The sequence below is a fragment of the Oncorhynchus mykiss genome, chromosome 19, assembly GCF_057628025.1.
Source record: "Oncorhynchus mykiss isolate SJ-2025 chromosome 19, ASM5762802v1, whole genome shotgun sequence".
Taxonomy (NCBI): Eukaryota; Metazoa; Chordata; class Actinopteri; order Salmoniformes; family Salmonidae; genus Oncorhynchus; species Oncorhynchus mykiss.
The window spans coordinates 71,531,674-71,557,392 of NC_143040.1; the positions used below are offsets into that span (position 1 = coordinate 71,531,674).

General features: G+C 45.7%; 1 protein-coding gene across 3 annotated transcripts in view; it reads left to right on the top strand.

The window, feature by feature from the left end:
* The window catches only part of LOC110512290 (alpha-actinin-1), a 124,018-nt gene that overhangs the window by 51,435 nt on the left and 46,864 nt on the right, over nucleotides 1-25,719 (top strand). For all 3 annotated transcript variants that reach the window (XM_036955342.2, XM_036955343.2, XM_036955344.2), the window contains exons 5-8: nucleotides 701-788; nucleotides 21,021-21,099; nucleotides 22,080-22,161; nucleotides 23,858-23,943. In XM_036955342.2, the coding sequence (XP_036811237.2) occupies nucleotides 701-788; nucleotides 21,021-21,099; nucleotides 22,080-22,161; nucleotides 23,858-23,943 (335 nt within the window). The remainder of the gene's footprint in view (nucleotides 1-700; nucleotides 789-21,020; nucleotides 21,100-22,079; nucleotides 22,162-23,857; nucleotides 23,944-25,719) is intronic.

The following is a 25,719-nucleotide window of genomic DNA, read 5'->3' on the forward strand; positions in this document are numbered from 1 at the left end:
GATGTTTCAGATGTTTCAGATGTTTCAGCGATGTTTCAGATGTTTCTGAGATGTTTCAGATGTTTGAGATGTTTCTGAGATGTTTGAGATGTTTGAGATGTTTCAGAGATGTTTCAGATGTTTCAGATGTTTCTGAGATGTTTCAGATGTTTCTGAGATGTTTCAGATGTTTCTGAGATGTTTGAGATGTTTCAGATGTTTCAGAGATGTTTCAGATGTTTCAGATGTTTCAGAGATGTTTGAGATGTTTCAGATGTTTCAGAGATGACACATGACTACCACTCTGATTTGAAAACTCCCTACAGCCACAATGTGATTCATTCAGACTGGTTAAATGTGATTAGTTCAAACGGGTTAAATAGAAACAGTCCAGGTTAAATATGAGTCTTAAATGGCACCCTATTCCCTATGTAGTGCACTACTTAGCACCCTATTCCCTATGTAGTGCACTACTTTAGACAAGGGCCCCTTGGGAACAGTGTTCCATTTAAGACAATGGCACAGCACATGTTTTTAATTCAACGTTTATTTAACTAGGCGTGCCAGTTAAAAGGACGAAGCCGTGCCAATTGTGCGCCGCCCTATGGGACTCCCCAACACGGCTGGTTGTGATACAGCCCGGGAATCAAACCAGGGTCTGTAGTGGCGCCCGAACCCGAACTAACTAACTTCTTGTTGATTTGTTTTTATCCACCCACAGAAACATCAGCTAAAGAGGGTCTTCTTCTGTGGTGCCAGAGGAAGACTGCTCCTTACAAGAACGTCAACATTCAGAACTTTCACATTAGGTAATATAAGGGATCTGGGTCCCATTTTACATTTACGTTGTAGTAGACGCTCTTTACCGAGAGCAACTGACAAGAGCTATTAGGGTGAAGTGCCTTTGCTCAAGGGCGCATCGACAGACGTTTCACCTAGTCGGTTTGGGGATTCTAACCAGCGAACTTTCCGGGTTACTGGCCCAACGCTCTTAACCACTAGGCTACCTGCAGCCCCCATGGAAAGGGAGAGGGGGGTACCTAGTCATATGGCATTCTATTCCCCATAGTACACCCTATAATACACCACTCTATATAGTACACCACCCTATATTACACGATATAGTACACCACCCAAACGTACACCCTATAGTACACCACCCTATAGTACACCATCCTATAGTACACTATATAGTACACCACCCTATAGTACACCCCCCTATAGTACACCACCCTATAGTACACCACCCTATAGTACCCCACCCTATAGTACACCACCCTATAGTACCCCACCCTATAGTACCCCACCCTATAGTACACCACCCTATAGTACACCACCCTATAGTACACCATCCTATAGTACACCACCCTATAGTACACCCTGTAATACACCCTATAGTACACTATATAGTACACCACCCTATAGTACACTATATAGTACACCACCCTATAGTACACCACCCTATAGTACACCACCCTATAGTACACCCTATAGTACACCACCCTATAGTACACCACCCTATAGTACACCCTATAGTACACCACCCTATAGTACACTATATAGTACACCACCCTATAGTACACCACCCTATAGTACCCCACCCTATAGTACACCCTATAGTACACCACCCTATAGTACACCACCCTATAGTACACCCTATAGTACACCCTATAGTACACCACCCTATAGTACACCACCCTATAGTACACCACCCAATAGTACACCACCCTATAGTACACCCTATAGTACACCACCCTATAGTACACCACCCTATAGTACCCCATCCTATAGTACACCACCCTATAGTACACCACCCTATAGTACACCACCCTATAGTACACCATCCTATAGTACATCCCCCTATAGTGCACCCTATAGTACAGACCCAGGGTGTCAACAGTAGTGCACCCTATAGTACAGACCCAGTGTGTCAACAGTAGTGCATGACATAGGGAATAGGATGGTAATGTTCGCAACTTAGGTAACAGAAAACTGAGAGAGTTTACAGCCAATATACCAAGCTTGTGTCCCAAATGGCACCCTATTCCATATGTAGTGCAATTATTATTATTATTATTATTATTATTATTATTATTGACTTTTTTTAAATTCGGAGCAGAGTCAGGCCTCGGAGCAGAGTCAGGCCTCGGAGCAGAGTCAGGCCTCGGAGCAGAGTCAGGCCTCGGAGCAGAGTCAGGCCTCGGAGCAGAGTCAGGCCACAGCAGAGTCAGGCCACAGCAGAGTCAGGCCTCGGAGCAGAGTCAGGCCACAGCAGAGTCAGGCCTCGGAGCAGAGTCAGGCCTCGGAGCAGAGTCAGGCCTCGGAGCAGAGTCAGGCCTCGGAGCAGAGTCAGGCCTCGGAGCAGAGTCAGGCCTCGGAGCAGAGTCAGGCCACAGCAGAGTCAGGCCTCGGAGCAGAGTCAGGCCACAGCAGAGTCAGGCCACAGCAGAGTCAGGCCACAGCAGAGTCAGGCCTCGGAGCAGAGTCAGGCCTCGGAGCAGAGTCAGGCCTCGGAGCAGAGTCAGGCCTCGGAGCAGAGTCAAGCCTCGGAGCAGAGTCAGGCCTCGGAGCAGAGTCAGGCCTCGGAGCAGAGTCAGGCCTCGGAGCAGAGTCAGGCCTCGTAGCGGAGTCAGGCCTCGTAGCGGAGTCAGGCCTCGGAGCAGAGTCAGGCCACAGCAGGGTCAGGCCACAGCAGAGTCAGGCCACAGCAGAGTCAGGCCTCGTAGCGGAGTCAGGCCTCGAAGCGGAGTCAGGCCTCGGAGCAGAGTCAGGCCACAGCAGAGTCAGGCCACAGCAGAGTCAGGCCACAGCAGAGTCAGGCCACAGCAGAGTCAGGCCACGGCAGGGTCAGGCCACAGCAGAGTCAGGCCACAGCAGAGTCAGGCCACAGCAGAGTCAGGCCACAGCAGAGTCAGGCCACAGCAGGGTCAGGCCACAGCAGGGTCAGGCCACAGCAGGGTCAGGCTACAGCAGGGTCAGGCCACAGCAGAGTCAGGCCACAGCAGGGTCAGGCCACAGCAGGGTCAGGCCACAGCAGAGTCAGGCCACAGCAGAGTCAGGCCACAGCAGAGTCAGGCCACAGCAGAGTCAGGCCACAGCAGAGTCAGGCCACAGCAGGGTCAGGCCACAGCAGAGTCAGGCCACAGCAGGGTCAAGTCAGAGGACGAGATCTGCATCGCAAATGGAACCCTATTCTCTATAGAAGGCACTACTTTAGACCAGTCAAAAGTAGTAAGTAGTGCACTATATAGGGAATAGGGTACCATTTAAATTAGAGCACTATATAGGGAATAGTGTACATTGTGAAGTAGAGCACTATATAGGGAATAGGGCTCTGGTCTAAAGTAGTGCACTATATAGGGAATAGGGCTCTGGTCTAAAGTAGTGCACTATATAGGGAATAGGGTACGATTTGGGACGCAAGCAGGAACAGAGCAAGCCGCCTCAGAGTCAGACAGGGCTAATAGAAAACAGAGTGGAGCTGAATGCAGACAGAGCTAACAGAGAACAGACAACTGAGATGTTTACATACCAGACTGATAGAGGAGAGGAGAGGAGAGGAGAGGAGAGGAGAGGAGAGCAGGGAAGAAGGGGGAAGGAGAGGAGGGAAGAAGGGAGGAGGAGGGGAGGGGAGAAGAGAAGGGGAGAGGAGAGGAAAGAATGGGAGGAGGGGGGGATGAGAGGTGAGTAAACATTGGCTTTGTACAGTGTTGTAACAATGTGCAAATAGTTAAAGTACAAAAGGGAAAATAAATAAACAAATATAGGTTGTATTTACAGTGGTGTAATTTAGGGTCAGTCACAGTGGTCAGGTATTCTGCCACTGTGTACTCTCTGTTTAGGACCAGTCACAGTGGTCAGGTATTCTGCCACTGTGTACTCTCTGTTTAGGGTCAGTCACAGTGGTCAGGTATTCTGCCACTGTGTCCTCTCTGTTTAGGGTCAGTCACAGTGGTCAGGTATTCTGCCACTGTGTACTCTCTGTTTAGGGTCAGTCACAGTGGTCAGGTATTCTGCCACTGTGTACTCTCTGTTTAGGACCAGTCACAGTGGTCAGGTATTCTGCCGCTGTGTACTCTCTGTTTAGGGTCAGTCACAGTGGTCAGGTATTCTGCCGCTGTGTACTCTCTGTTTAGGGTCAGTCACAGTGGTCAGGTATTCTGCCGCTGTGTACTCTCTGTTTAGGGTCAGTCACAGTGGTCAGGTATTCTGCCACTGTGTACTCTCTGTTTAGGGTCAGTCACAGTGGTCAGGTATTCTGCCACTGTGTCCTCTCTGTTTAGGGTCAGTCACAGTGGTCAGGTATTCTGCCACTGTGTACTTTCTGTTTAGGGTCAGTCACAGTGGTCAGGTATTCTGCCACTGTGTACTCTCTGTTTAGGGTCAGTCACAGTGGTCAGGTATTCTGCCACTGTGTACTCTCTGTTTAGGGTCAGTCACAGTGGTCAGGTATTCTGCCACTGTGTAATCTCTGTTTAGGGTCAGTCACAGTGGTCAGGTATTCTGCCACTGTGTACTCTCTGTTTAGGGTCAGTCACAGTGGTCAGGTATTCTGCCACTGTGTACTCTCTGTTTAGGGTCAGTCACAGTGGTCAGGTATTCTGCCACTGTGTACTCTCTGTTTAGGGTCAGTCACAGTGGTCAGGTATTCTGCCACTGTGTACTCTCTGTTTAGGGTCAGTCACAGTGGTCAGGTATTCTGCCACTGTGTACTCTCTGTTTAGGGTCAGTCACAGTGGTCAGGTATTCTGCCGCTTTGTACTCTCTGTTTAGGGTCAGTCACAGTGGTCAGGTATTCTGCCGCTGTGTACTCTCTGTTTAGGGTCAGTCACAGTGGTCAGGTATTCTGCCGCTGTGTACTCTCTGTTTAGGGTCAGTCACAGTGGTCAGGTATTCTGCCGCTGTGTACTCTCTGTTTAGGGTCAGTCACAGTGGTCAGGTATTCTGCCGCTGTGTACTCTCTGTTTAGGGTCAGTCACAGTGGTCAGGTATTCTGCCGCTGTGTACTCTCTGTTTAGGGTCAGTCACAGTGGTCAGGTATTCTGCCGCTGTGTACTCTCTGTTTAGGGTCAGTCACAGTGGTCAGGTATTCTGCCACTGTGTACTCTCTGTTTAGGGTCAGTCACAGTGGTCAGGTATTCTGCCACTGTGTACTCTCTGTTTAGGGTCAGTCACAGTGGTCAGGTATTCTGCCACTGTGTACTCTCTGTTTAGGGTCAGTCACAGTGGTCAGGTATTCTGCCACTGTGTACTCTCTGTTTAGGGTCAGTCACAGTGGTCAGGTATTCTGCCACTGTGTACTCTCTGTTTAGGGTCAGTCACAGTGGTCAGGTATTCTGCCACTGTGTACTCTCTGTTTAGGGTCAGTCACAGTGGTCAGGTATTCTGCCACTGTGTACTCTCTGTTTAGGGTCAGTCACAGTGGTCAGGTATTCTGCCACTGTGTACTCTCTGTTTAGGGTCAGTCACAGTGGTCAGGTATTCTGCCACTGTGTACTCTCTGTTTAGGGTCAGTCACAGTGGTCAGGTATTCTGCCACTGTGTACTCTCTGTTTAGGGTCAGTCACAGTGGTCAGGTATTCTGCCACTGTGTACTCTCTGTTTAGGGTCAGTCACAGTGGTCAGGTATTCTGCCACTGTGTCCTCTCTGTTTAGGGTCAGTCACAGTGGTCAGGTATTCTGCCGCTGTGTACTCTCTGTTTAGGGTCAGTCACAGTGGTCAGGTATTCTGCCGCTGTGTACTCTCTGTTTAGGGTCAGTCACAGTGGTCAGGTATTCTGCCGCTGTGTACTCTCTGTTTAGGGTCAGTCACAGTGGTCAGGTATTCTGCCGCTGTGTACTCTCTGTTTAGGGTCAGTCACAGTGGTCAGGTATTCTGCCACTGTGTACTCTCTGTTTAGGGTCAGTCACAGTGGTCAGGTATTCTGCCACTGTGTACTCTCTGTTTAGGGTCAGTCACAGTGGTCAGGTATTCTGCCACTGTGTACTCTCTGTTTAGGGTCAGTCACAGTGGTCAGGTATTCTGCCACTGTGTACTCTCTGTTTAGGGTCAGTCACAGTGGTCAGGTATTCTGCCACTGTGTACTCTCTGTTTAGGGTCAGTCACAGTGGTCAGGTATTCTGCCACTGTGTACTCTCTGTTTAGGGTCAGTCACAGTGGTCAGGTATTCTGCCACTGTGTACTCTCTGTTTAGGGTCAGTCACAGTGGTCAGGTATTCTGCCACTGTGTACTCTCTGTTTAGGGTCAGTCACAGTGGTCAGGTATTCTGCCACTGTGTCCTCTCTGTTTAGGGTCAGTCACAGTGGTCAGGTATTCTGCCACTGTGTACTCTCTGTTTAGGGTCAGTCACAGTGGTCAGGTATTCTGCCACTGTGTACTCTCTGTTTAGGGTCAGTCACAGTGGTCAGGTATTCTGCCACTGTGTACTCTCTGTTTAGGGTCAGTCACAGTGGTCAGGTATTCTGCCACTGTGTACTCTCTGTTTAGGGTCAGTCACAGTGGTCAGGTATTCTGCCACTGTGTACTCTCTGTTTAGGGTCAGTCACAGTGGTCAGGTATTCTGCCACTGTGTACTCTCTGTTTAGGGTCAGTCACAGTGGTCAGGTATTCTGCCACTGTGTACTCTCTGTTTAGGGTCAGTCACAGTGGTCAGGTATTCTGCCACTGTGTACTCTCTGTTTAGGGTCAGTCACAGTGGTCAGGTATTCTGCCACTGTGTACTCTCTGTTTAGGGTCAGTCACAGTGGTCAGGTATTCTGCCACTGTGTCCTCTCTGTTTAGGGTCAGTCACAGTGGTCAGGTATTCTGCCACTGTGTCCTCTCTGTTTAGGGTCAGTCACAGTGGTCAGGTATTCTGCCACTGTGTCCTCTCTGTTTAGGGTCAGTCACAGTGGTCAGGTATTCTGCCACTGTGTACTCTCTGTTTAGGGTCAGTCACAGTGGTCAGGTATTCTGCCACTGTGTACTCTCTGTTTAGGGTCAGTCACAGTGGTCAGGTATTCTGCCACTGTGTACTCTCTGTTTAGGGTCAGTCACAGTGGTCAGGTATTCTGCCACTGTGTACTCTCTGTTTAGGGTCAGTCACAGTGGTCAGGTATTCTGCCACTGTGTACTCTCTGTTTAGGGTCAGTCACAGTGGTCAGGTATTCTGCCACTGTGTACTCTCTGTTTAGGGTCAGTCACAGTGGTCAGGTATTCTGCCACTGTGTACTCTCTGTTTAGGGTCAGTCACAGTGGTCAGGTATTCTGCCACTGTGTACTCTCTGTTTAGGGTCAGTCACAGTGGTCAGGTATTCTGCCACTGTGTACTCTCTGTTTAGGGTCAGTCACAGTGGTCAGGTATTCTGCCACTGTGTACTCTCTGTTTAGGGTCAGTCACAGTGGTCAGGTATTCTGCCACTGTGTCCTCTCTGTTTAGGGTCAGTCACAGTGGTCAGGTATTCTGCCACTGTGTACTCTCTGTTTAGGGTCAGTCACAGTGGTCAGGTATTCTGCCACTGTGTACTCTCTGTTTAGGGTCAGTCACAGTGGTCAGGTATTCTGCCACTGTGTACTCTCTGTTTAGGGTCAGTCACAGTGGTCAGGTATTCTGCCACTGTGTACTCTCTGTTTAGGGTCAGTCACAGTGGTCAGGTATTCTGCCACTGTGTACTCTCTGTTTAGGGTCAGTCACAGTGGTCAGGTATTCTGCCACTGTGTACTCTCTGTTTAGGGTCAGTCACAGTGGTCAGGTATTCTGCCACTGTGTACTCTCTGTTTAGGGTCAGTCACAGTGGTCAGGTATTCTGCCACTGTGTACTCTCTGTTTAGGGTCAGTCACAGTGGTCAGGTATTCTGCCACTGTGTACTCTCTGTTTAGGGTCAGTCACAGTGGTCAGGTATTCTGCCACTGTGTCCTCTCTGTTTAGGGTCAGTCACAGTGGTCAGGTATTCTGCCACTGTGTCCTCTCTGTTTAGGGTCAGTCACAGTGGTCAGGTATTCTGCCACTGTGTCCTCTCTGTTTAGGGTCAGTCACAGTGGTCAGGTATTCTGCCACTGTGTACTCTCTGTTTAGGGTCAGTCACAGTGGTCAGGTATTCTGCCACTGTGTACTCTCTGTTTAGGGTCAGTCACAGTGGTCAGGTATTCTGCCACTGTGTACTCTCTGTTTAGGGTCAGTCACAGTGGTCAGGTATTCTGCCACTGTGTACTCTCTGTTTAGGGTCAGTCACAGTGGTCAGGTATTCTGCCACTGTGTACTCTCTGTTTAGGGTCAGTCACAGTGGTCAGGTATTCTGCCACTGTGTACTCTCTGTTTAGGGTCAGTCACAGTGGTCAGGTATTCTGCCACTGTGTACTCTCTGTTTAGGGTCAGTCACAGTGGTCAGGTATTCTGCCACTGTGTACTCTCTGTTTAGGGTCAGTCACAGTGGTCAGGTATTCTGCCACTGTGTACTCTCTGTTTAGGGTCAGTCACAGTGGTCAGGTATTCTGCCACTGTGTACTCTCTGTTTAGGGTCAGTCACAGTGGTCAGGTATTCTGCCACTGTGTACTCTCTGTTTAGGGTCAGTCACAGTGGTCAGGTATTCTGCCACTGTGTACTCTCTGTTTAGGGTCAGTCACAGTGGTCAGGTATTCTGCCACTGTGTCCTCTCTGTTTAGGGTCAGTCACAGTGGTCAGGTATTCTGCCACTGTGTACTCTCTGTTTAGGGTCAGTCACAGTGGTCAGGTATTCTGCCACTGTGTACTCTCTGTTTAGGGTCAGTCACAGTGGTCAGGTATTCTGCCACTGTGTACTCTCTGTTTAGGGTCAGTCACAGTGGTCAGGTATTCTGCCACTGTGTACTCTCTGTTTAGGACCAGAGAGCATTCTAGTTTGCTTTTGTTTTTTTTGTTAATTCTTTCCAATGTTTCATGTAATTATATTGTAGTTTTCTCATGATTTGGTTGGGTCTAATTGTGCTGCTGTCCTGGGGCTCTGTTTGTGTTTGTGAACAGAGTCCCAGGACCAGCTGGCTGAGGGGACTTGTTTCCAGGTCCACCTGCCTGTGAGTGGTCAGGTATTCTGGGTTTGAGAATCACTTCTTTTTAGGTGGTTTAGATAGAATTGATTTGCTCTTTTATGGATTTTGACAGAGGAAATCGCCCTAATTCTGCTCTGCATGCATTATTTGGTGTTTTATGTTGCATACTGAGGATATTTTTGCAGAATTCTGCATGCAGAGTCTCAATTTTGTGAATTCTTGGTTGGTGAGCGGACCCCAGACCTCACAACCATAAAGGGCAATGGGTTCTGTACCTGATTCAAGTATTTTTTTGCCAGATCCTAATTGGTATGTTAAATTTTATGTTCCTTTTGATGGCATAGAAGGCCATTCTTGCCTTGTCTCTCAGATCGTTCACAGCTTTGTGGAAGTTACCTGTGGCGCTGATGTTTAAGGTCGACCTTGGCCGATTTAATGAGGGGCGATTTCAATTTTTCACAACAATCGGTAATCTGCCTATTTCGGACGCTGATTACATCGCAATCCATGAGGAAACTGCATGGCAGGCTGCAATCCATGAGGAAACTGGCAGGCTGCAATCCATGAGGAAACTGGCTGGCTGCAATCCATGAGGAAACTGGCTGGCTGCAATCCATGAGGAAACTGGCAGGCTGCAATCCATGAGGAAACTGGCAGGCTGCAATCCATGAGGAAACTGGCAGGCTGCAATCCATGAGGAAACTGCATGGCAGGCTGCAATCCATGAGGAAACTGCATGGCAGGCTGCAATCCATGAGGAAACTGCATGGCAGGCTGCAATCCATGAGGAAACTGGCAGGCTGCAATCCATGAGGAAACTGGCAGGCTGCAATCCATGAGGAAACTGGCAGGCTGCAATCCATGAGGAAACTGGCAGGCTGCAATCCATGAGGAAACTGCATGGCAGGCTGCAATCCATGAGCAAACTGGCAGGCTGCAATCCATGAGGAAACTGGCAGGCTGCAATCCATGAGGAAACTGGCAGGCTGCAATCCATGAGGAAACTGGCAGGCTGCAATCCACGAGGAAACTGGCAGGCTGCAATCCATGAGGAAACTGGCAGGCTGCAATCCATGAGGAAACTGCATGGCAGGCTGCAATCCATGAGGAAACTGGCAGGCTGCAATCCACGAGGAAACTGGCAGGCTGCAATCCATGAGGAAACTGGCAGGCTGCAATCCATGAGGAAACTGCATGGCAGGCTGCAATCCATGAGGAAACTGGCAGGCTGCAATCCATGAGGAAACTGGCAGGCTGCAATCCATGAGAAAACTGCATGGCAGGCTGCAATCCATGAGGAAACTGGCAGGCTGCAATCCATGAGGAAACTGGCAGGCTGCAATCCATGAGGAAACTGCATGGCAGGCTGCAATCCATGAGGAAACTGGCAGGCTGCAATCCATGATGGATGCCACCTGTTAGATAAAATACCGAACGGTTCCGTATTTCACTGAAATAAACGTTTTGTTTTCGAAATGATCGTTTCCGGATTTGACCATTTCAATGACCTAAGGCTCGTATTTCTGTGTGTTTATTATAACTAAGTCTATGATTTGATATTTGATAGAGCAGTCTGACTGAGCGGTGGTAGGCAGCAGCAGGCTCGTAAGCATTCATTCAAACAGCACTTTACTGCGTTTTGCCAGCAGCTCTTAGCAATGCTTTAGCAACAGCACAGCCCTGTTTATGACTTCAAGCCTGTCAACTAAAGTGCCTATAAGAACATCCAATAGTCAAAGTCGACACGTCATAATTCCTATAATAACTACAACCTAAAACGTCTTCCCTGGGAATATGGAAGACTCAAGTTAAAATAAACCCCTTTTTTCAGTCCTCATCCTCTGTATCGATTATCGTCGTTGGAAAATCAGAATCGGTCGACCTCTAGTGTGTTTAGTGTGTTTAGTGTCTAGATGGAATTTGTATTCCTAGTCCTGGGAACTGGGATTTACTGTCAGGGCCAAAGGTCTGGCAGAATCTGTGCAGAAGATCTAGGTGCTGCTGTAGGCCCTCCTTGGTTGGGGACAGAAGCACCAGATCATCAGCAGACAGTAGACATTTGACTTCAGATTCTAGTAGGTTGAGGCCGGGTGCTGCAGACTGTTCTAGTGTCCCTCGCAAATTTGTTGATAGATACAGTACCAGTCAAAAGGTTGGACACACCTACTCATTCCAGGGTTCTAGAACACCTACTCATTCCAGGGTTCTAGAACACCTACTCATTCCAGGGTTCTAGAACACCTACTCATTCCAGGGTTCTAGAACACCTACTCATTCCAGGGTTCTAGAACACCTATTCTTTCCTGGGTTTTTCTTTATTTTTATTATTTTCTACATTGTAGAATAATAGTGAAGACATCAAAACTATGAAATAACACATATGGAATCATGTAGTAACCAAACATGTGAAACAAATCTAAATATATTTTATAATTTAGATTCTTCAAAGTAGACACCCTTTGCCTTGATGACAGCTTTGCACACTTTTCTCAGTACATTGTTTTCACTGAGGAAATGTATGAGTCTGCTGTTAATGATAATGCAGAGGATTTTCCCAAGGCTGCTGTCGACGCATATCCCAACGGTAGTTATTGGGGTCAAATTTGTCTCCACTTTTGTGGATTGGGGTGATCAGTTCTTGGTTCCAAATATTGGGGAAGATGCCAGAGCTGAGGATGATGTTATTAAAGAGTTTTAGTACAGCCAATTGGAATTTGTGGTCTGTATATTTTATAATTTCATTTACGATATCATCAACACATATTTTGTCCTGTAGCTCATTCAATGTAATTGGAGAATCCAGTGGGTTCTGGTCGTTTTTAATAGTTGATTCTAACATTTGTATTTGATCATGTATATGTTTTTGCTGTTTGTTCTTTGTTATAGAGCCAATCAGATTGGAGAAGTGGTTTCCCCATACATCTCCATTTTGGATAGATAATTCTTCGTGGTGTTGTTTGTTTAGTGTTTTCCAATTTTCCCAGAAGTGGTTAGATTCTAGGAATTCTTCAATTACATTGAGCTGATTTCTGACGTGCTGTTCCTTCTTTCTCCGTAGTGTATTTCTGTATTGTTTTAGTGATTCACCATAGTGAAGGCGTAGACTCAGGTTTTCCAGGGTCTCTATGTTTTTGGTTGGACAGGTTTCTCAATTTCTTTCTGAGGTTTTTGCATTCTTCGTCAAACCATTTGTCATTGTTATTAACTTTCTTAGGTTGTCTGCTTGACATTTTTAGATTTGATAGGGAAGCTGAGAGGTCAAATATACTGTTTAGATTTGATAGGGAAGCTGAGAGGTCAAATATACTGTTTAGATTTGATAGGGAAGCTGAGAGGTCAAATATACTGTTTAGATTTGATAGGGAAGCTGAGAGGTCAAATATACTGTTTAGATTTGATAGGGAAGCTGAGAGGCCAAATATACTGTTTAGATTTGATAGGGAATGCTGAGATGTCAAATATACTGTTTAGATTTGATAGGGAAGCTGAGAGGTCAAATATACTGTTTAGATTTGATAGGGAAGCTGAGAGGTCAAATATACTGTTTAGATTTGATAGGGTAGCTGAGAGGTCAAATATACTGTTTAGATTTGATAGGGAAGCTGAGAGATCAAATATCTGTTTAGATTTGATAGGGAATGCTGAGATGTCAAATATACTGTTTAGATTTGATAGGGAAGCTGAGAGGTCAAATATACTGTTTAGATTTGATAGGGAAGCTGAGAGGTCAAATATACTGTTTAGATTTGATAGGGAAGCTGAGAGGTCAAATATACTGTTTAGATTTGATAGGGAAGCTGAGAGGTCAAATATACTGTTTAGATTTGATATGGAAGCTGAGAGGTCAAATATACTGTTAAGATTTGATATGGAAGCTGAGAGGTCAAATATACTGTTTAGATTTGATAGGGAAGCTGAGAGGTCAAATATACTGTTTAGATTTGATAGGGAAGCTGAGAGGTCAAATATACTGTTTAGATTTGATAGGGTAGCTGAGAGGTCAAATATACTGTTTAGATTTGATAGGGAAGCTGAGAGATCAAATATCTGTTTAGATTTGATAGGGAATGCTGAGATGTCAAATATACTGTTTAGATTTGATAGGGAAGCTGAGAGGTCAAATATACTGTTTAGATTTGATAGGGAAGCTGAGAGGTCAAATATACTGTTTAGATTTGATAGGGAAGCTGAGAGGTCAAATATACTGTTTAGATTTGATAGGGAAGCTGAGAGGTCAAATATACTGTTTAGATTTGATAGGGAAGCTGAGAGGTCAAATATACTGTTTAGATTTGATAGGGAAGCTGAGAGGCCAAATATACTGTTTAGATTTGATAGGGAATGCTGAGATGTCAAATATACTGTTTAGATTTGATAGGGAAGCTGAGAGGTCAAATATACTGTTTAGATTTGATAGGGAAGCTGAGAGGTCAAATATACTGTTTAGATTTGATAGGGTAGCTGAGAGGTCAAATATACTGTTTAGATTTGATAGGGAAGCTGAGAGATCAAATATCTGTTTAGATTTGATAGGGAATGCTGAGATGTCAAATATACTGTTTAGATTTGATAGGGAAGCTGAGAGGTCAAATATACTGTTTAGATTTGATAGGGAAGCTGAGAGGTCAAATATACTGTTTAGATTTGATAGGGTAACTGAGAGGTCAAATATACTGTTTAGATTTGATAGGGTAACTGAGAGGTCAAATATACTGTTTAGATTTGATAGGGTAACTGAGAGGTCAAATATACTGTTTAGATTTGATAGGGAAGCTGAGAGGTCAAATATACTGTTTAGATTTGATATGGAAGCTGAGAGATCAAATATACTGTTTAGATTTGATAGGGTAACTGAGAGGTCAAATATACTGTTTAGATTTGATAGGGTAACTGAGAGGTCAAATATACTGTTTAGATTTGATAGGGTAACTGAGAGGTCAAATATACTGTTTAGATTTGATAGGGTAACTGAGAGGTCAAATATACTGTTTAGATTTGATAGGGAAGCTGAGAGATCAAATATACTGTTTAGATTTGATAGGGTAACTGAGAGGTCAAATATACTGTTTAGATTTGATAGGGTAACTGAGAGGTCAAATATACTGTTTAGATTTGATAGGGTAACTGAGAGGTCAAATATACTGTTTAGATTTGATAGGGAAGCTGAGAGATCAAATATACTGTTTAGATTTGATATGGAAGCTGAGAGGTCAAATATACTGTTTAGATTTGATAGGGTAACTGAGAGGTCAAATATACTGTTTAGATTTGATAGGGTAACTGAGAGGTCAAATATACTGTTTAGATTTGATAGGGTAACTGAGAGGTCAAATATACTGTTTAGATTTGATAGGGAAGCTGAGAGGTCAAATATACTGTTTAGATTTGATATGGAAGCTGAGAGATCAAATATACTGTTTAGATTTGATAGGGTAACTGAGAGGTCAAATATACTGTTTAGATTTGATAGGGTAACTGAGAGGTCAAATATACTGTTTAGATTTGATAGGGTAACTGAGAGGTCAAATATACTGTTTAGATTTGATAGGGTAACTGAGAGGTCAAATATACTGTTTAGATTTGATAGGGAAGCTGAGAGATCAAATATACTGTTTAGATTTGATAGGGTAACTGAGAGGTCAAATATACTGTTTAGATTTGATAGGGTAACTGAGAGGTCAAATATACTGTTTAGATTTGATAGGGTAACTGAGAGGTCAAATATACTGTTTAGATTTGATAGGGAAGCTGAGAGATCAAATATACTGTTTAGATTTGATATGGAAGCTGAGAGGTCAAATATACTGTTTAGATTTGATAGGGAAGCTGAGAGGTCAAATATACTGTTTAGATTTGATAGGGAAGCTGAGAGGTCAAATATACTGTTTAGATTTGATATGGAAGCTGAGAGGTCAAATATACTGTTTAGATTTGATAGGGAAGCTGAGAGGTCAAATATACTGTTAAGATTTGATAGGGAAGCTGAGAGGTCAAATATACTGTTTAGATTTGATAGGGAAGCTGAGAGGTCAAATATACTGTTTAGATTTGATAGGGAAGCTGAGAGGTCAAATATACTGTTTAGATTTGATAGGGAATGCTGAGATGTCAAATATACTGTTTAGATTTGATAGGGAAGCTGAGAGGTCAAATATACTGTTTAGATTTGATAGGGAAGCTGAGAGGTCAAATATACTGTTTAGATTTGATAGGGTAGCTGAGAGGTCAAATATACTGTTTAGATTTGATAGGGAAGCTGAGAGATCAAATATCTGTTTAGATTTGATAGGGAATGCTGAGATGTCAAATATACTGTTTAGATTTGATAGGGAAGCTGAGAGGTCAAATATACTGTTTAGATTTGATAGGGAAGCTGAGAGGTCAAATATACTGTTTAGATTTGATAGGGAAGCTAAAAGATGTCAAATATACTGTTTAGATTTGATAGGGAAGCTGAGAGGTCAAATATACTGTTTAGATTTGATAGGGAAGCTGAGAGGTCAAATATACTGTTTAGATTTGATAGGGAAGCTGAGAGGCCAAATATACTGTTTAGATTTGATAGGGAATGCTGAGATGTCAAATATACTGTTTAGATTTGATAGGGAAGCTGAGAGGTCAAATATACTGTTTAGATTTGATAGGGAAGCTGAGAGGTCAAATATACTGTTTAGATTTGATAGGGTAGCTGAGAGGTCAAATATACTGTTTAGATTTGATAGGGAAGCTGAGAGATCAAATATCTGTTTAGATTTGATAGGGAATGCTGAGATGTCAAATATACTGTTTAGATTTGATAGGGAAGCTGAGAGGTCAAATATACTGTTTAGATTTGATAGGGAAGCTGAGAGGTCAAATATACTGTTTAGATTTGATAGGGAAGCTGAGAGGTCAAATATACTGTTTAGATTTGATAGGGAAGCTGAGAGATCAAATATACTGTTTAGATTTGATATGGAAGCTGAGAGGTCAAATATACTGTTTAGATTTGATATGGAAGCTGAGAGGTCAAATATACTGTTTAGATTTGATAGGGTAACTGAGAGGTCAAATATACTGTTTAGATTTGATAGGGTAACTGAGAGGTCAAATATACTGTTTAGATTTGATAGGGAAGCTGAGAGATCAAATATACTGTTTAGATTTGATATGGAAGCTGAGAGGTCAAATATACTGTTTAGATTTGATAGGGAAGCTGAGAGGTCAAATATACTGTTTAGATTTGATAGGGAAGCTGAGAGGTCAAATATACTGTTTAGATTTGATATGGAAGCTGAGAGGTCAAATATACTGTTTAGATTTGATAGGGAAGCTGAGAGGTCAAATATACTGTTAAGATTTGATAGGGAAGCTGAGAGGTCAAATATACTGTTTAGATTTGATATGGAAGCTGAGAGGTCAAATATACTGTTTAGATTTGATAGGGAAGCTGAGAGGTCAAATATACTGTTTAGATTTGATAGGGAATGCTGAGATGTCAAATATACTGTTTAGATTTGATAGGGAAGCTGAGAGGTCAAATATACTGTTTAGATTTGATAGGGAAGCTGAGAGGTCAAATATACTGTTTAGATTTGATAGGGTAGCTGAGAGGTCAAATATACTGTTTAGATTTGATAGGGAAGCTGAGAGATCAAATATCTGTTTAGATTTGATAGGGAATGCTGAGATGTCAAATATACTGTTTAGATTTGATAGGGAAGCTGAGAGGTGAAATATACTGTTTAGATTTGATAGGGAAGCTGAGAGGTCAAATATACTGTTTAGATTTGATAGGGAAGCTGAGAGATCAAATATACTGTTTAGATTTGATATGGAAGCTGAGAGGTCAAATATACTGTTTAGATTTGATATGGAAGCTGAGAGGTCAAATATACTGTTTAGATTTGATAGGGTAACTGAGAGGTCAAATATACTGTTTAGATTTGATAGGGTAACTGAGAGGTCAAATATACTGTTTAGATTTGATAGGGAAGCTGAGAGATCAAATATACTGTTTAGATTTGATATGGAAGCTGAGAGGTCAAATATACTGTTTAGATTTGATAGGGAAGCTGAGAGGTCAAATATACTGTTTAGATTTGATAGGGAAGCTGAGAGGTCAAATATACTGTTTAGATTTGATATGGAAGCTGAGAGGTCAAATATACTGTTTAGATTTGATAGGGAAGCTGAGAGGTCAAATATACTGTTTAGATTTGATATGGAAGCTGAGAGGTCAAATATACTGTTTAGATTTGATAGGGAAGCTGAGAGGTCAAATATACTGTTTAGATTTGATAGGGAATGCTGAGATGTCAAATATACTGTTTAGATTTGATAGGGAAGCTGAGAGGTCAAATATACTGTTTAGATTTGATAGGGAAGCTGAGAGGTCAAATATACTGTTTAGATTTGATAGGGTAGCTGAGAGGTCAAATATACTGTTTAGATTTGATAGGGAAGCTGAGAGATCAAATATCTGTTTAGATTTTATAGGGAATGCTGAGATGTCAAATATACTGTTTAGATTTGATAGGGAAGCTGAGAGGTCAAATATACTGTTTAGATTTGATAGGGAAGCTGAGAGGTCAAATATACTGTTTAGATTTGATAGGGAAGCTGAGAGGTCAAATATACTGTTTAGATTTGATATGGAAGCTGAGAGGTCAAATATACTGTTTATGTTTTCTACTGCCAAGTTTACACCTTCACTATTACAGTGAAATATTTTGTCCTGGAAATTGTCTAGAGGGGATTGCATTTGTTGTTGCCTAATTGTTTTTGGCAGATGTCCACACTACTTTCCTTCCATCTATAGCATTACTTAATATTACTCAGTTCCTTTGGCTTTGATGCCTCGTGATTGAGTATTGCTCTGTTCAAATAGAGTGTGATTTTGTTGTGATCTGAGACTCTGGGTTTAGGTCAGTGATAAAGTAGTCTACAGTACTACTGCCAAGAGATGAGCTGTAGGTGTACCTACCATAGGAGTCCCCTCGAAGCCTATTGACTATGTACATACCCAGGATGTAACAGAGCTGTAGGTGTACCTACCATAGGAGTCCCCTCGAAGCCTATTGACTATGTACATACCCAGGATGTAACAGAGCTGTAGGTGTACCTACCATAGGAGTCCCCTCGAAGCCTACCATTGACTATGTACATACCCAGGATGTAACAGAGCTATAGGTGAACCTACCATAGGAGTCCCCTGGAAGCCTACCATTGACTATGTACATACCCAGGATGTAACAGAGCTGTAGGTGTACCTACCATAGGAGTCCCCTCGAAGCCTACCATTGACTATGTACATACCCAGGATGTAACAGAGCTATAGGTGTACCTACCATTGTCCCCTGGAAGCCTACCATTGACTATGTACATACCCAGGATGTAACAGAGCTATAGGTGTACCTACCATAGGAGTCCCCTGGAAGCCTACCATTGACTATGTACATACCCAGGATGTAACAGAGCTATAGGTGAACCTACCATAGGAGTCCCCTGGAAGCCTACCATTGACTATGTACATACCCAGCGTCCGACAGAGCTGCAGGAGTTGTGACCCGTTTTTGTTGGTTATGTTGTCATAGTGTCTAGGGGGGCATATGGGGGAGGGAATTCTGTCACTGGCATTTAGGTCGCCACAGACTAATACATGTCATTTGGGCCGGAAACTATTGATTTCCCCCTCCAGGATGGAGAAGCTGTCATCGTTAAGGTATGGTGATTCTAGTGGGGGGAAATAGGTAGCACACATGAGGACATTTTTCTCTGTTGAGATCATTTCCTTATTAATTTCTAGCCAGATGTAAAATGTTCCTGTTTTGATTAATTTAATGGAGTGAGTTAGGTCTGCTCTATACCAAATTAGCATACCGCCTGAGTCCCTTCCCTGTTTCAGACCTGGTAGTTTGGTGGATGGGACTACCAGCTCTCTGTAACCTAGAGGGCAACCAGTGGGTCCATCTCCTCTATGCCATGTTTCTTGTAGGATGACAATGTCTGTATTTCTGATTTTTTTTTAACGAAGTCTTGGTTCCTGCTCTCTCTCTCTCTCTCTCTCTCTGTATCTCTTCTCTCCTGTTTTACTGGCACAGTGGCTGGCTGTGTGTGATCTAATATGCTCCTCCATTGTTTTTCCACCTGGCTCAATGGACACCAGCCCTGACTCAGAGACTGGTCAGACCTGGCTCTATGGACACCAGCCCTGACTCAGAGACTGATCAGACCTGGCTCTATGGACACCAGCCCTGACTCAGAAACTGATCAGACCTGGCTCTATGGACACCAGCCCTGACTCAGAAACTGATCAGACCTGGCTCTATGGACACCAGCCCTGACTCAGAAACTGATCAGACCTGGCTCTATGGACACCAGCCCTGACTCAGAAACTGATCAGACCTGGCTCTATGGACACCAGCCCTGACTCAGAAACTGATCAGACCTGGCTCTATGGACACCAGCCCTGACTCAGAAACTGATCAGACCTGGCTCTATGGACACCAGCCCTGACTCAGAAACTGATCAGACCTGGCTCTATGGACACCAGCCCTGACTCAGAGGATTAGAGCGTGTTGTGTAATGAGGACAGGATGGATGTAGAGATCATCTTTCACGTTACATGGAGTAGATTATCTGACATGGAAATGCTTAGTCTTCTGGATGGATGGACAGGGAGGGACAGGGAGAGAGACAGGGGGAGAGACAGGGAGAGAGACAGGGAGAGAGACAGGGAGAGAGACAGGGGGAGAGACAGGGAGAGAGACAGGGAGAGAGACAGGGAGAGAGACAGGGGGAGAGACAGGGAGAGAGACAGGGAGAGAGACAGGGGGAGAGACAGGGAGAGAGACAGGGAGAGAGACAGGGAGAGAGACAGGGAGAGAGACAGGGAGAGAGACAGGGAGAGAGACAGGGAGAGAGACAGGGGGAGAGACAGGGAGAGAGACAGGGAGAGAGACAGGGAGAGAGACAGGGGGAGAGACAGGGAGAGAGACAGGGAGGGACAGGGAGAGAGACAGGGGGAGAGACAGGGAGAGAGACAGGGAGAGAGACAGGGAGGGACAGGGAGAGAGACAGGGAGAGAGACAGGGAGAGAGACAGGGGGAGAGACAGGGAGAGAGACAGGGGGAGAGACAGGGAGAGAGACAGGGGGAGAGACAGGGAGAGAGACGGGGAGAGACAGGGAGAGAGACAGGGGGAGAGACAGGGAGAGAGACAGGGAGAGAGACAGGGAGAGAGACAGGGAGAGAGACAGGGGGAGAGACAGGGAGAGAGACAGGGAGAGAGACAGGGAGAGAGACAGGGGGAGAGACAGGGAGAGAGACAGGGAGGGACAGGGAGAGAGACAGGGGGAGAGACAGGGAGAGAGACAGGGAGAGAGACAGGGAGGGACAGGGAGAGAGACAGGGAGAGAGACAGGGAGAGAGACAGGGGGAGAGACAGGGAGAGAGACAGGGGGAGAGACAGGGAGAGAGACAGGGGGAGAGACAGGGAGGGACAGGGAGAGAGACAGGGAGAGAGACAGGGAGAGAGACAGGGGGAGAGACAGGGAGAGAGACAGGGAGAGAGACAGGGAGAGAGACAGGGGGAGAGACAGGGAGAGAGACAGGGAGGGACAGGGAGAGAGACAGGGGGAGAGACAGGGAGAGAGACAGGGAGAGAGACAGGGAGGGACAGGGAGAGAGACAGGGAGAGAGACAGGGAGAGAGACAGGGGGAGAGACAGGGAGAGAGACAGGGGGAGAGACAGGGAGAGAGACAGGGGGAGAGACAGGGAGGGACAGGGAGAGAGACAGGGAGAGAGACAGGGAGAGAGACAGGGGGAGAGACAGGGAGAGAGACAGGGAGAGAGACAGGGAGAGAGACAGGGAGAGAGACAGGGAGAGAGACAGAGAGAGACAGGGAGAGAGAGACAGAGAGAGATATGTCAACATGATGTTAAATTGAATATAGGTTAGGTATTCCTCAGTGCTGGTCTAGAGCTAAGGACATGATTTCATCTTACTCTCTCTCTCTCTCTCTCTCTCTCTCTCTCTCTCTCTCTCTCTCAGCTGGAAAGATGGGTTGGGATTCTGTGCTCTCATTCACAGACACCGTCCAGAGCTCATTGACTATGGCAAGCTACGCAAGGTGAGAGACTAGTGCCCTGATGATACATTTACACAGAACCACTTACTGACTGACACACACAGAACCATATAGATCCTCTCTCCTCAGGGACCACCTGACCTTTCACCTTATAGAGAACCATACAGATCATCCCTCTCTCCTCAGGGACCACCTGACCTTTCACCTTTTGGAGAACCATATAGATCAACCCTCTCTCCTCAGGGACCACCTGACCTTTCACCTTTTAGAGAACCATAAAGATCAACCCTCTCTCCTCAGTGACCACCTGACCTTTCACCTTTTAGAGAACCATATAGATCAACCCTCTCTCCTCAGTGACCACCTGACCTTTCACCTTATAGAGAACCATATGGTGGTCTGATCTCCTCCTGTTTCTTCTCCTGTAACAGTACTATATCCACACCTATCCAGGTGGTCTGATCTCCTCCTGTTTCTCCTCCTGTAACAGTACTATATCCACACCTATCCAGGTGGTCTGATCTCCTCCTGTTTCTTCTCCTGTAACAGTACTATATCCACACCTATCCAGGTGGTCTGATCTCCTCCTGTTTCTTCTCCTGTAACAGTACTATATCCACACCTATCCAGGTGGTCTGATCTCCTCCTGTTTCTTCTCCTGTAACAGTACTATATCCACACCTATCCAGGTGGTCTGATCTCCTCCTGTTTCTTCTCCTGTAACAGTACTATATCCACACCTATCCAGGTGGTCTGATCTCCTCCTGTTTCTTCTCCTGTAACAGTACTATATCCACACCTATCCAGGTGGTCTGATCTCCTCCTGTTTCTTCTCCTGTAACAGTACTATATCCACACCTATCCAGGTGGTCTGATCTCCTCCTGTTTCTTCTCCTGTAACAGTACTATATCCACACCTATCCAGGTGGTCTGATCTCCTCCTGTTTCTTCTCCTGTAACAGTACTATATCCACACCTATCCAGGTGGTCTGATCTCCTCCTGTTTCTTCTCTCTCCTGTAGGATGACCCCATGACCAACCTGAACACAGCCTTTGACGTGGCAGAGAAGTACCTGGACATTCCCAAGATGTTGGACGCTGAGGGTAAGACCAGGAGGGTCAAGGGTCAAGGAGGAAGTGAAGTCGAGACTGACATGGCCGCGTTCCCAGGCCGACTACATTGCAGATACTTGCCATATCTCACAATGCCTGGATAGGTGTTTAACATGTCGTATGATATAGCCATTTGTTATGGCACGTAACCTTTGGTTGATGCAATGCAACATCTGCAATGTAGTCGGTCTGGAGCGCGACCATTGTTTCAATCAACTTTTCATGTTTCTTGTTTTTAACGAGATATTTTGACCCCACAGACATTGTCTGGTCCGACCTCTGACTTTTCAGAATGTCGAAAAGAAAGAAAAAAACGAGATGACAGAAGGCTTTAACTCTATTCTGAGTTAAATTTTGTCCCTATTCCCCATTTTAAACTGGTTAGCTCTGTACCTAAATATAGATATCTAATAGAGCGAGAGTGAGCTGAGACAGAGAGAGAGAGACAGAGACACAGAGAGAGAGAAAGAGACAGAGAGAGAGAGAGAGCGAGAGAGAGAGACAGAGACAGAGACACACAGAGAGAGAGAGAGAGCGAGAGAGAGACAGAGCGAGTTGAGACAGAGAGAGAGACACAGAGAGAGAGAGAGAGAGAGACAGAGGGAGAGAGACAGAGACACAGAGAGAGAGAGAGAGACAGAGCGAGCTGAGAGAGAGACAGAGGGAGACAGACAGAGGGAGAGAGAGAGAGAGACAGAGGGAGAGACAGAGAGAGAGAGAGACAGAGAGAGAGAGAGAGCTGAGAGAGAGAGACAGAGAGAGAGAGACAGAGAGAGAGAGAGACAGAGAGAGAGAGAGAGAGTGTGTATATTGAATTTTCTCTAGATTAGCACGTAATCTGTAGTGACTCAAAGTGGAGCTTCCCTTCCTGGATATTGTTGTCCTGTTTTCCTCAACTTGAATTAGTCAACCTGTCATCATGTGATTGTGGGGTGGAACAGGAGGTCCAGTTTTTACCATAAAGTTTGGGAAAGATTAGGTGCCGTGTTAAAAATGGACGATAGCAGTACCGTCCGTCTATGTTATGATGTGATGATCGTGAGGCGCCATATCAATTCGACAGTCAAAATGTCGGAAATGATTAGCAGAAACATCTGAATCCTCAATATACATGTGAGAAACTATATATCTATATCTTTATGATACAATGTAACATTCAGATGATCCAAAAAGGGCTTATTTCTGTCAAAGTGAGGGCTGCCCTCAGGGCCACCTGCATTAGGGCCAATGTGGACATGTTTGCTGGGATTAACGCAAAAATGTGGCCTCTATTCAACTCTATGGTACCCATTTGTCTGTTGTGTTTTCACCTGGCCAGAAGTAGCTGACTGTATATGGGGGAAGGGGGTGTGTTTGCTGAGACACCCCCACTCTCTACTCTATGTCATTTATCTCTTGTGTTTAAAATGTCCATTACCATACCCCTCCCTCCCTCTCTCCTCCCTGCTCCCCCATCCACCCCCATCCGCCTCTCCTCCCCAACCCCCTCCTCCGTCCCCAAACCCCCCTCCTCCTTCCCCAACCCCCCCGTCCTCCGTCCCCATCCTCATCCTCTCCTCCCCAAAACCCTCCTCCTCCGACCCCAACCCCCTCCTCCGTCCCCAACTCCCTCCTCCGACCCCAACGCCCTCCTCCACCCCAAACCCCTCCCCCCTCCCCAACCCCCTCCTCTCCTCTCTTTCTCCAGATATCGTGGGCACGGCCCGCCCGGATGAGAAGGCCATCATGACCTACGTATCTAGCTTCTACCACGCCTTCTCTGGTGCTCAAAAGGTATCCCAGGATGCAACACTCCCCTTCCTCCTCACCTCACTACACCACTCCCCTGGTTGGGTTTCTGTCTGTCTGTCTGTCTGTCTGTCTGTCTGTCTGTCTGTGGGGAGAGATATTGAGGTCTGTCTGTCTGTCTGTCTGTCTGTCTGTCTGTCTGTCTGTCTGTCTGTCTGTCTAACCCTAACCTCCACATGCATGATCTGTTGCTACGATACCGGGCACCAGCCGTTCTCCAGTCAGTGAGACCAGTCAGACTGTTACAACTGCTCTCCTTCTTGGATTTATCACCTTTTTTTCCAGACAGACGCTCAAATCTCTTTACGTAGCAAGGGGGTATGAACTCCCCTCAGCTACCACCAATGTGTACTGGTGACGGTCACCGTTGACTGTTTTCATTGGCTCAGCTACCACCAATGTGGACTGGTGACGGTCACCGTTGACTGTTTTCATTGGCTCAGCTACCACCAATGTGTACTGGTGACGGTCAACGTTGACTGTTTTCATTGGCTCAGCTACCACCAATGTGGACTGGTGACGGTCACCGTTGACTGTTTTCATTGGCTCAGCTACCACCAATGTGTACTGGTGACGGTCACCGTTGACTGTTTTCATTGGCTCAGCTACCACCAATGTGGACTGGTGACGGTCACCGTTGACTGTTTTCATTGGCTCAGCTACCACCAATGTGTACTGGTGACGGTCACCGTTGACTGTTTTCATTGGCTCAGCTACCACCAATGTGGACTGGTGACGGTCACCGTTGACTGTTTTCATTGGCTCAGCTACCACCAATGTGTACTGGTGACGGTCAACGTTGACTGTTTTCATTGGCTCAGCTACCACCAATGTGGACTGGTGACGGTCACCGTTGACTGTTTTCATTGGCTCAGCTACCACCAATGTGTACTGGTGACGGTCACCGTTGACTGTTTTCATTGGCTCAGCTACCACCAATGTGGTTCTGGTGACGGTCACCGTTGACTGTTTTCATTGGCTCAGCTACCACCAATGTGGACTGGTGACGGTCACCGTTGACTGTTTTCATTGGCTCAGCTACCACCAATGTGGACTGGTGACGGTCACCGTTGACTGTTTTCATTGGCTCAGCTACCACCAATGTGTACTGGTGACGGTCACCGTTGACTGTTTTCATTGGCTCAGCTACCACCAATGTGGACTGGTGACGGTCACCGTTGACTGTTTTCATTAGCCAGTTTATTAGGTACACCACTTGTTAAATGGTTCGCTCCTACAGACAGTGGCCAGTTTATTAGGTACACCACCTGTTTAAATGGATCACTCCTACAGACAGTGAGTCACGTGACCGTGGCTATATAAATCTGGCAGACAGGCATCGAGGCATTCAGTTACTGTTTGTTTAACATTAGAATGGGGAAAAAACAAGTGACCTAAGCGATTTTGAGCGTGGCGCCAGGCGCGCTGGATCCAGTATCTCAGAAACGGCCTCCTGGACTTTTCACACACACAACAGTGTCTAAGGGTTTTCTGAGAATGGACAAACAAAAGCATCCAGTCCTGTGGGTGAAAACAGCTCGTTGATGAGAGGTGGAAGGAGAAGGACAAGAGTCATGCAAGCTAACAGGCGGTCCCACAAACAGACAAATAACGGCGCAGTACAACAGTGGTGTGCAGAACGGCATCTCGAAACGCACAACTCGTCGGTCCTCGTCACCGCCGATGGGCTACTGCAGCAGACCACCACACCGGGTTCCACTCCTATCTGCTAAAAACAAGAAGAAGAGGCTCCAGTGAGCA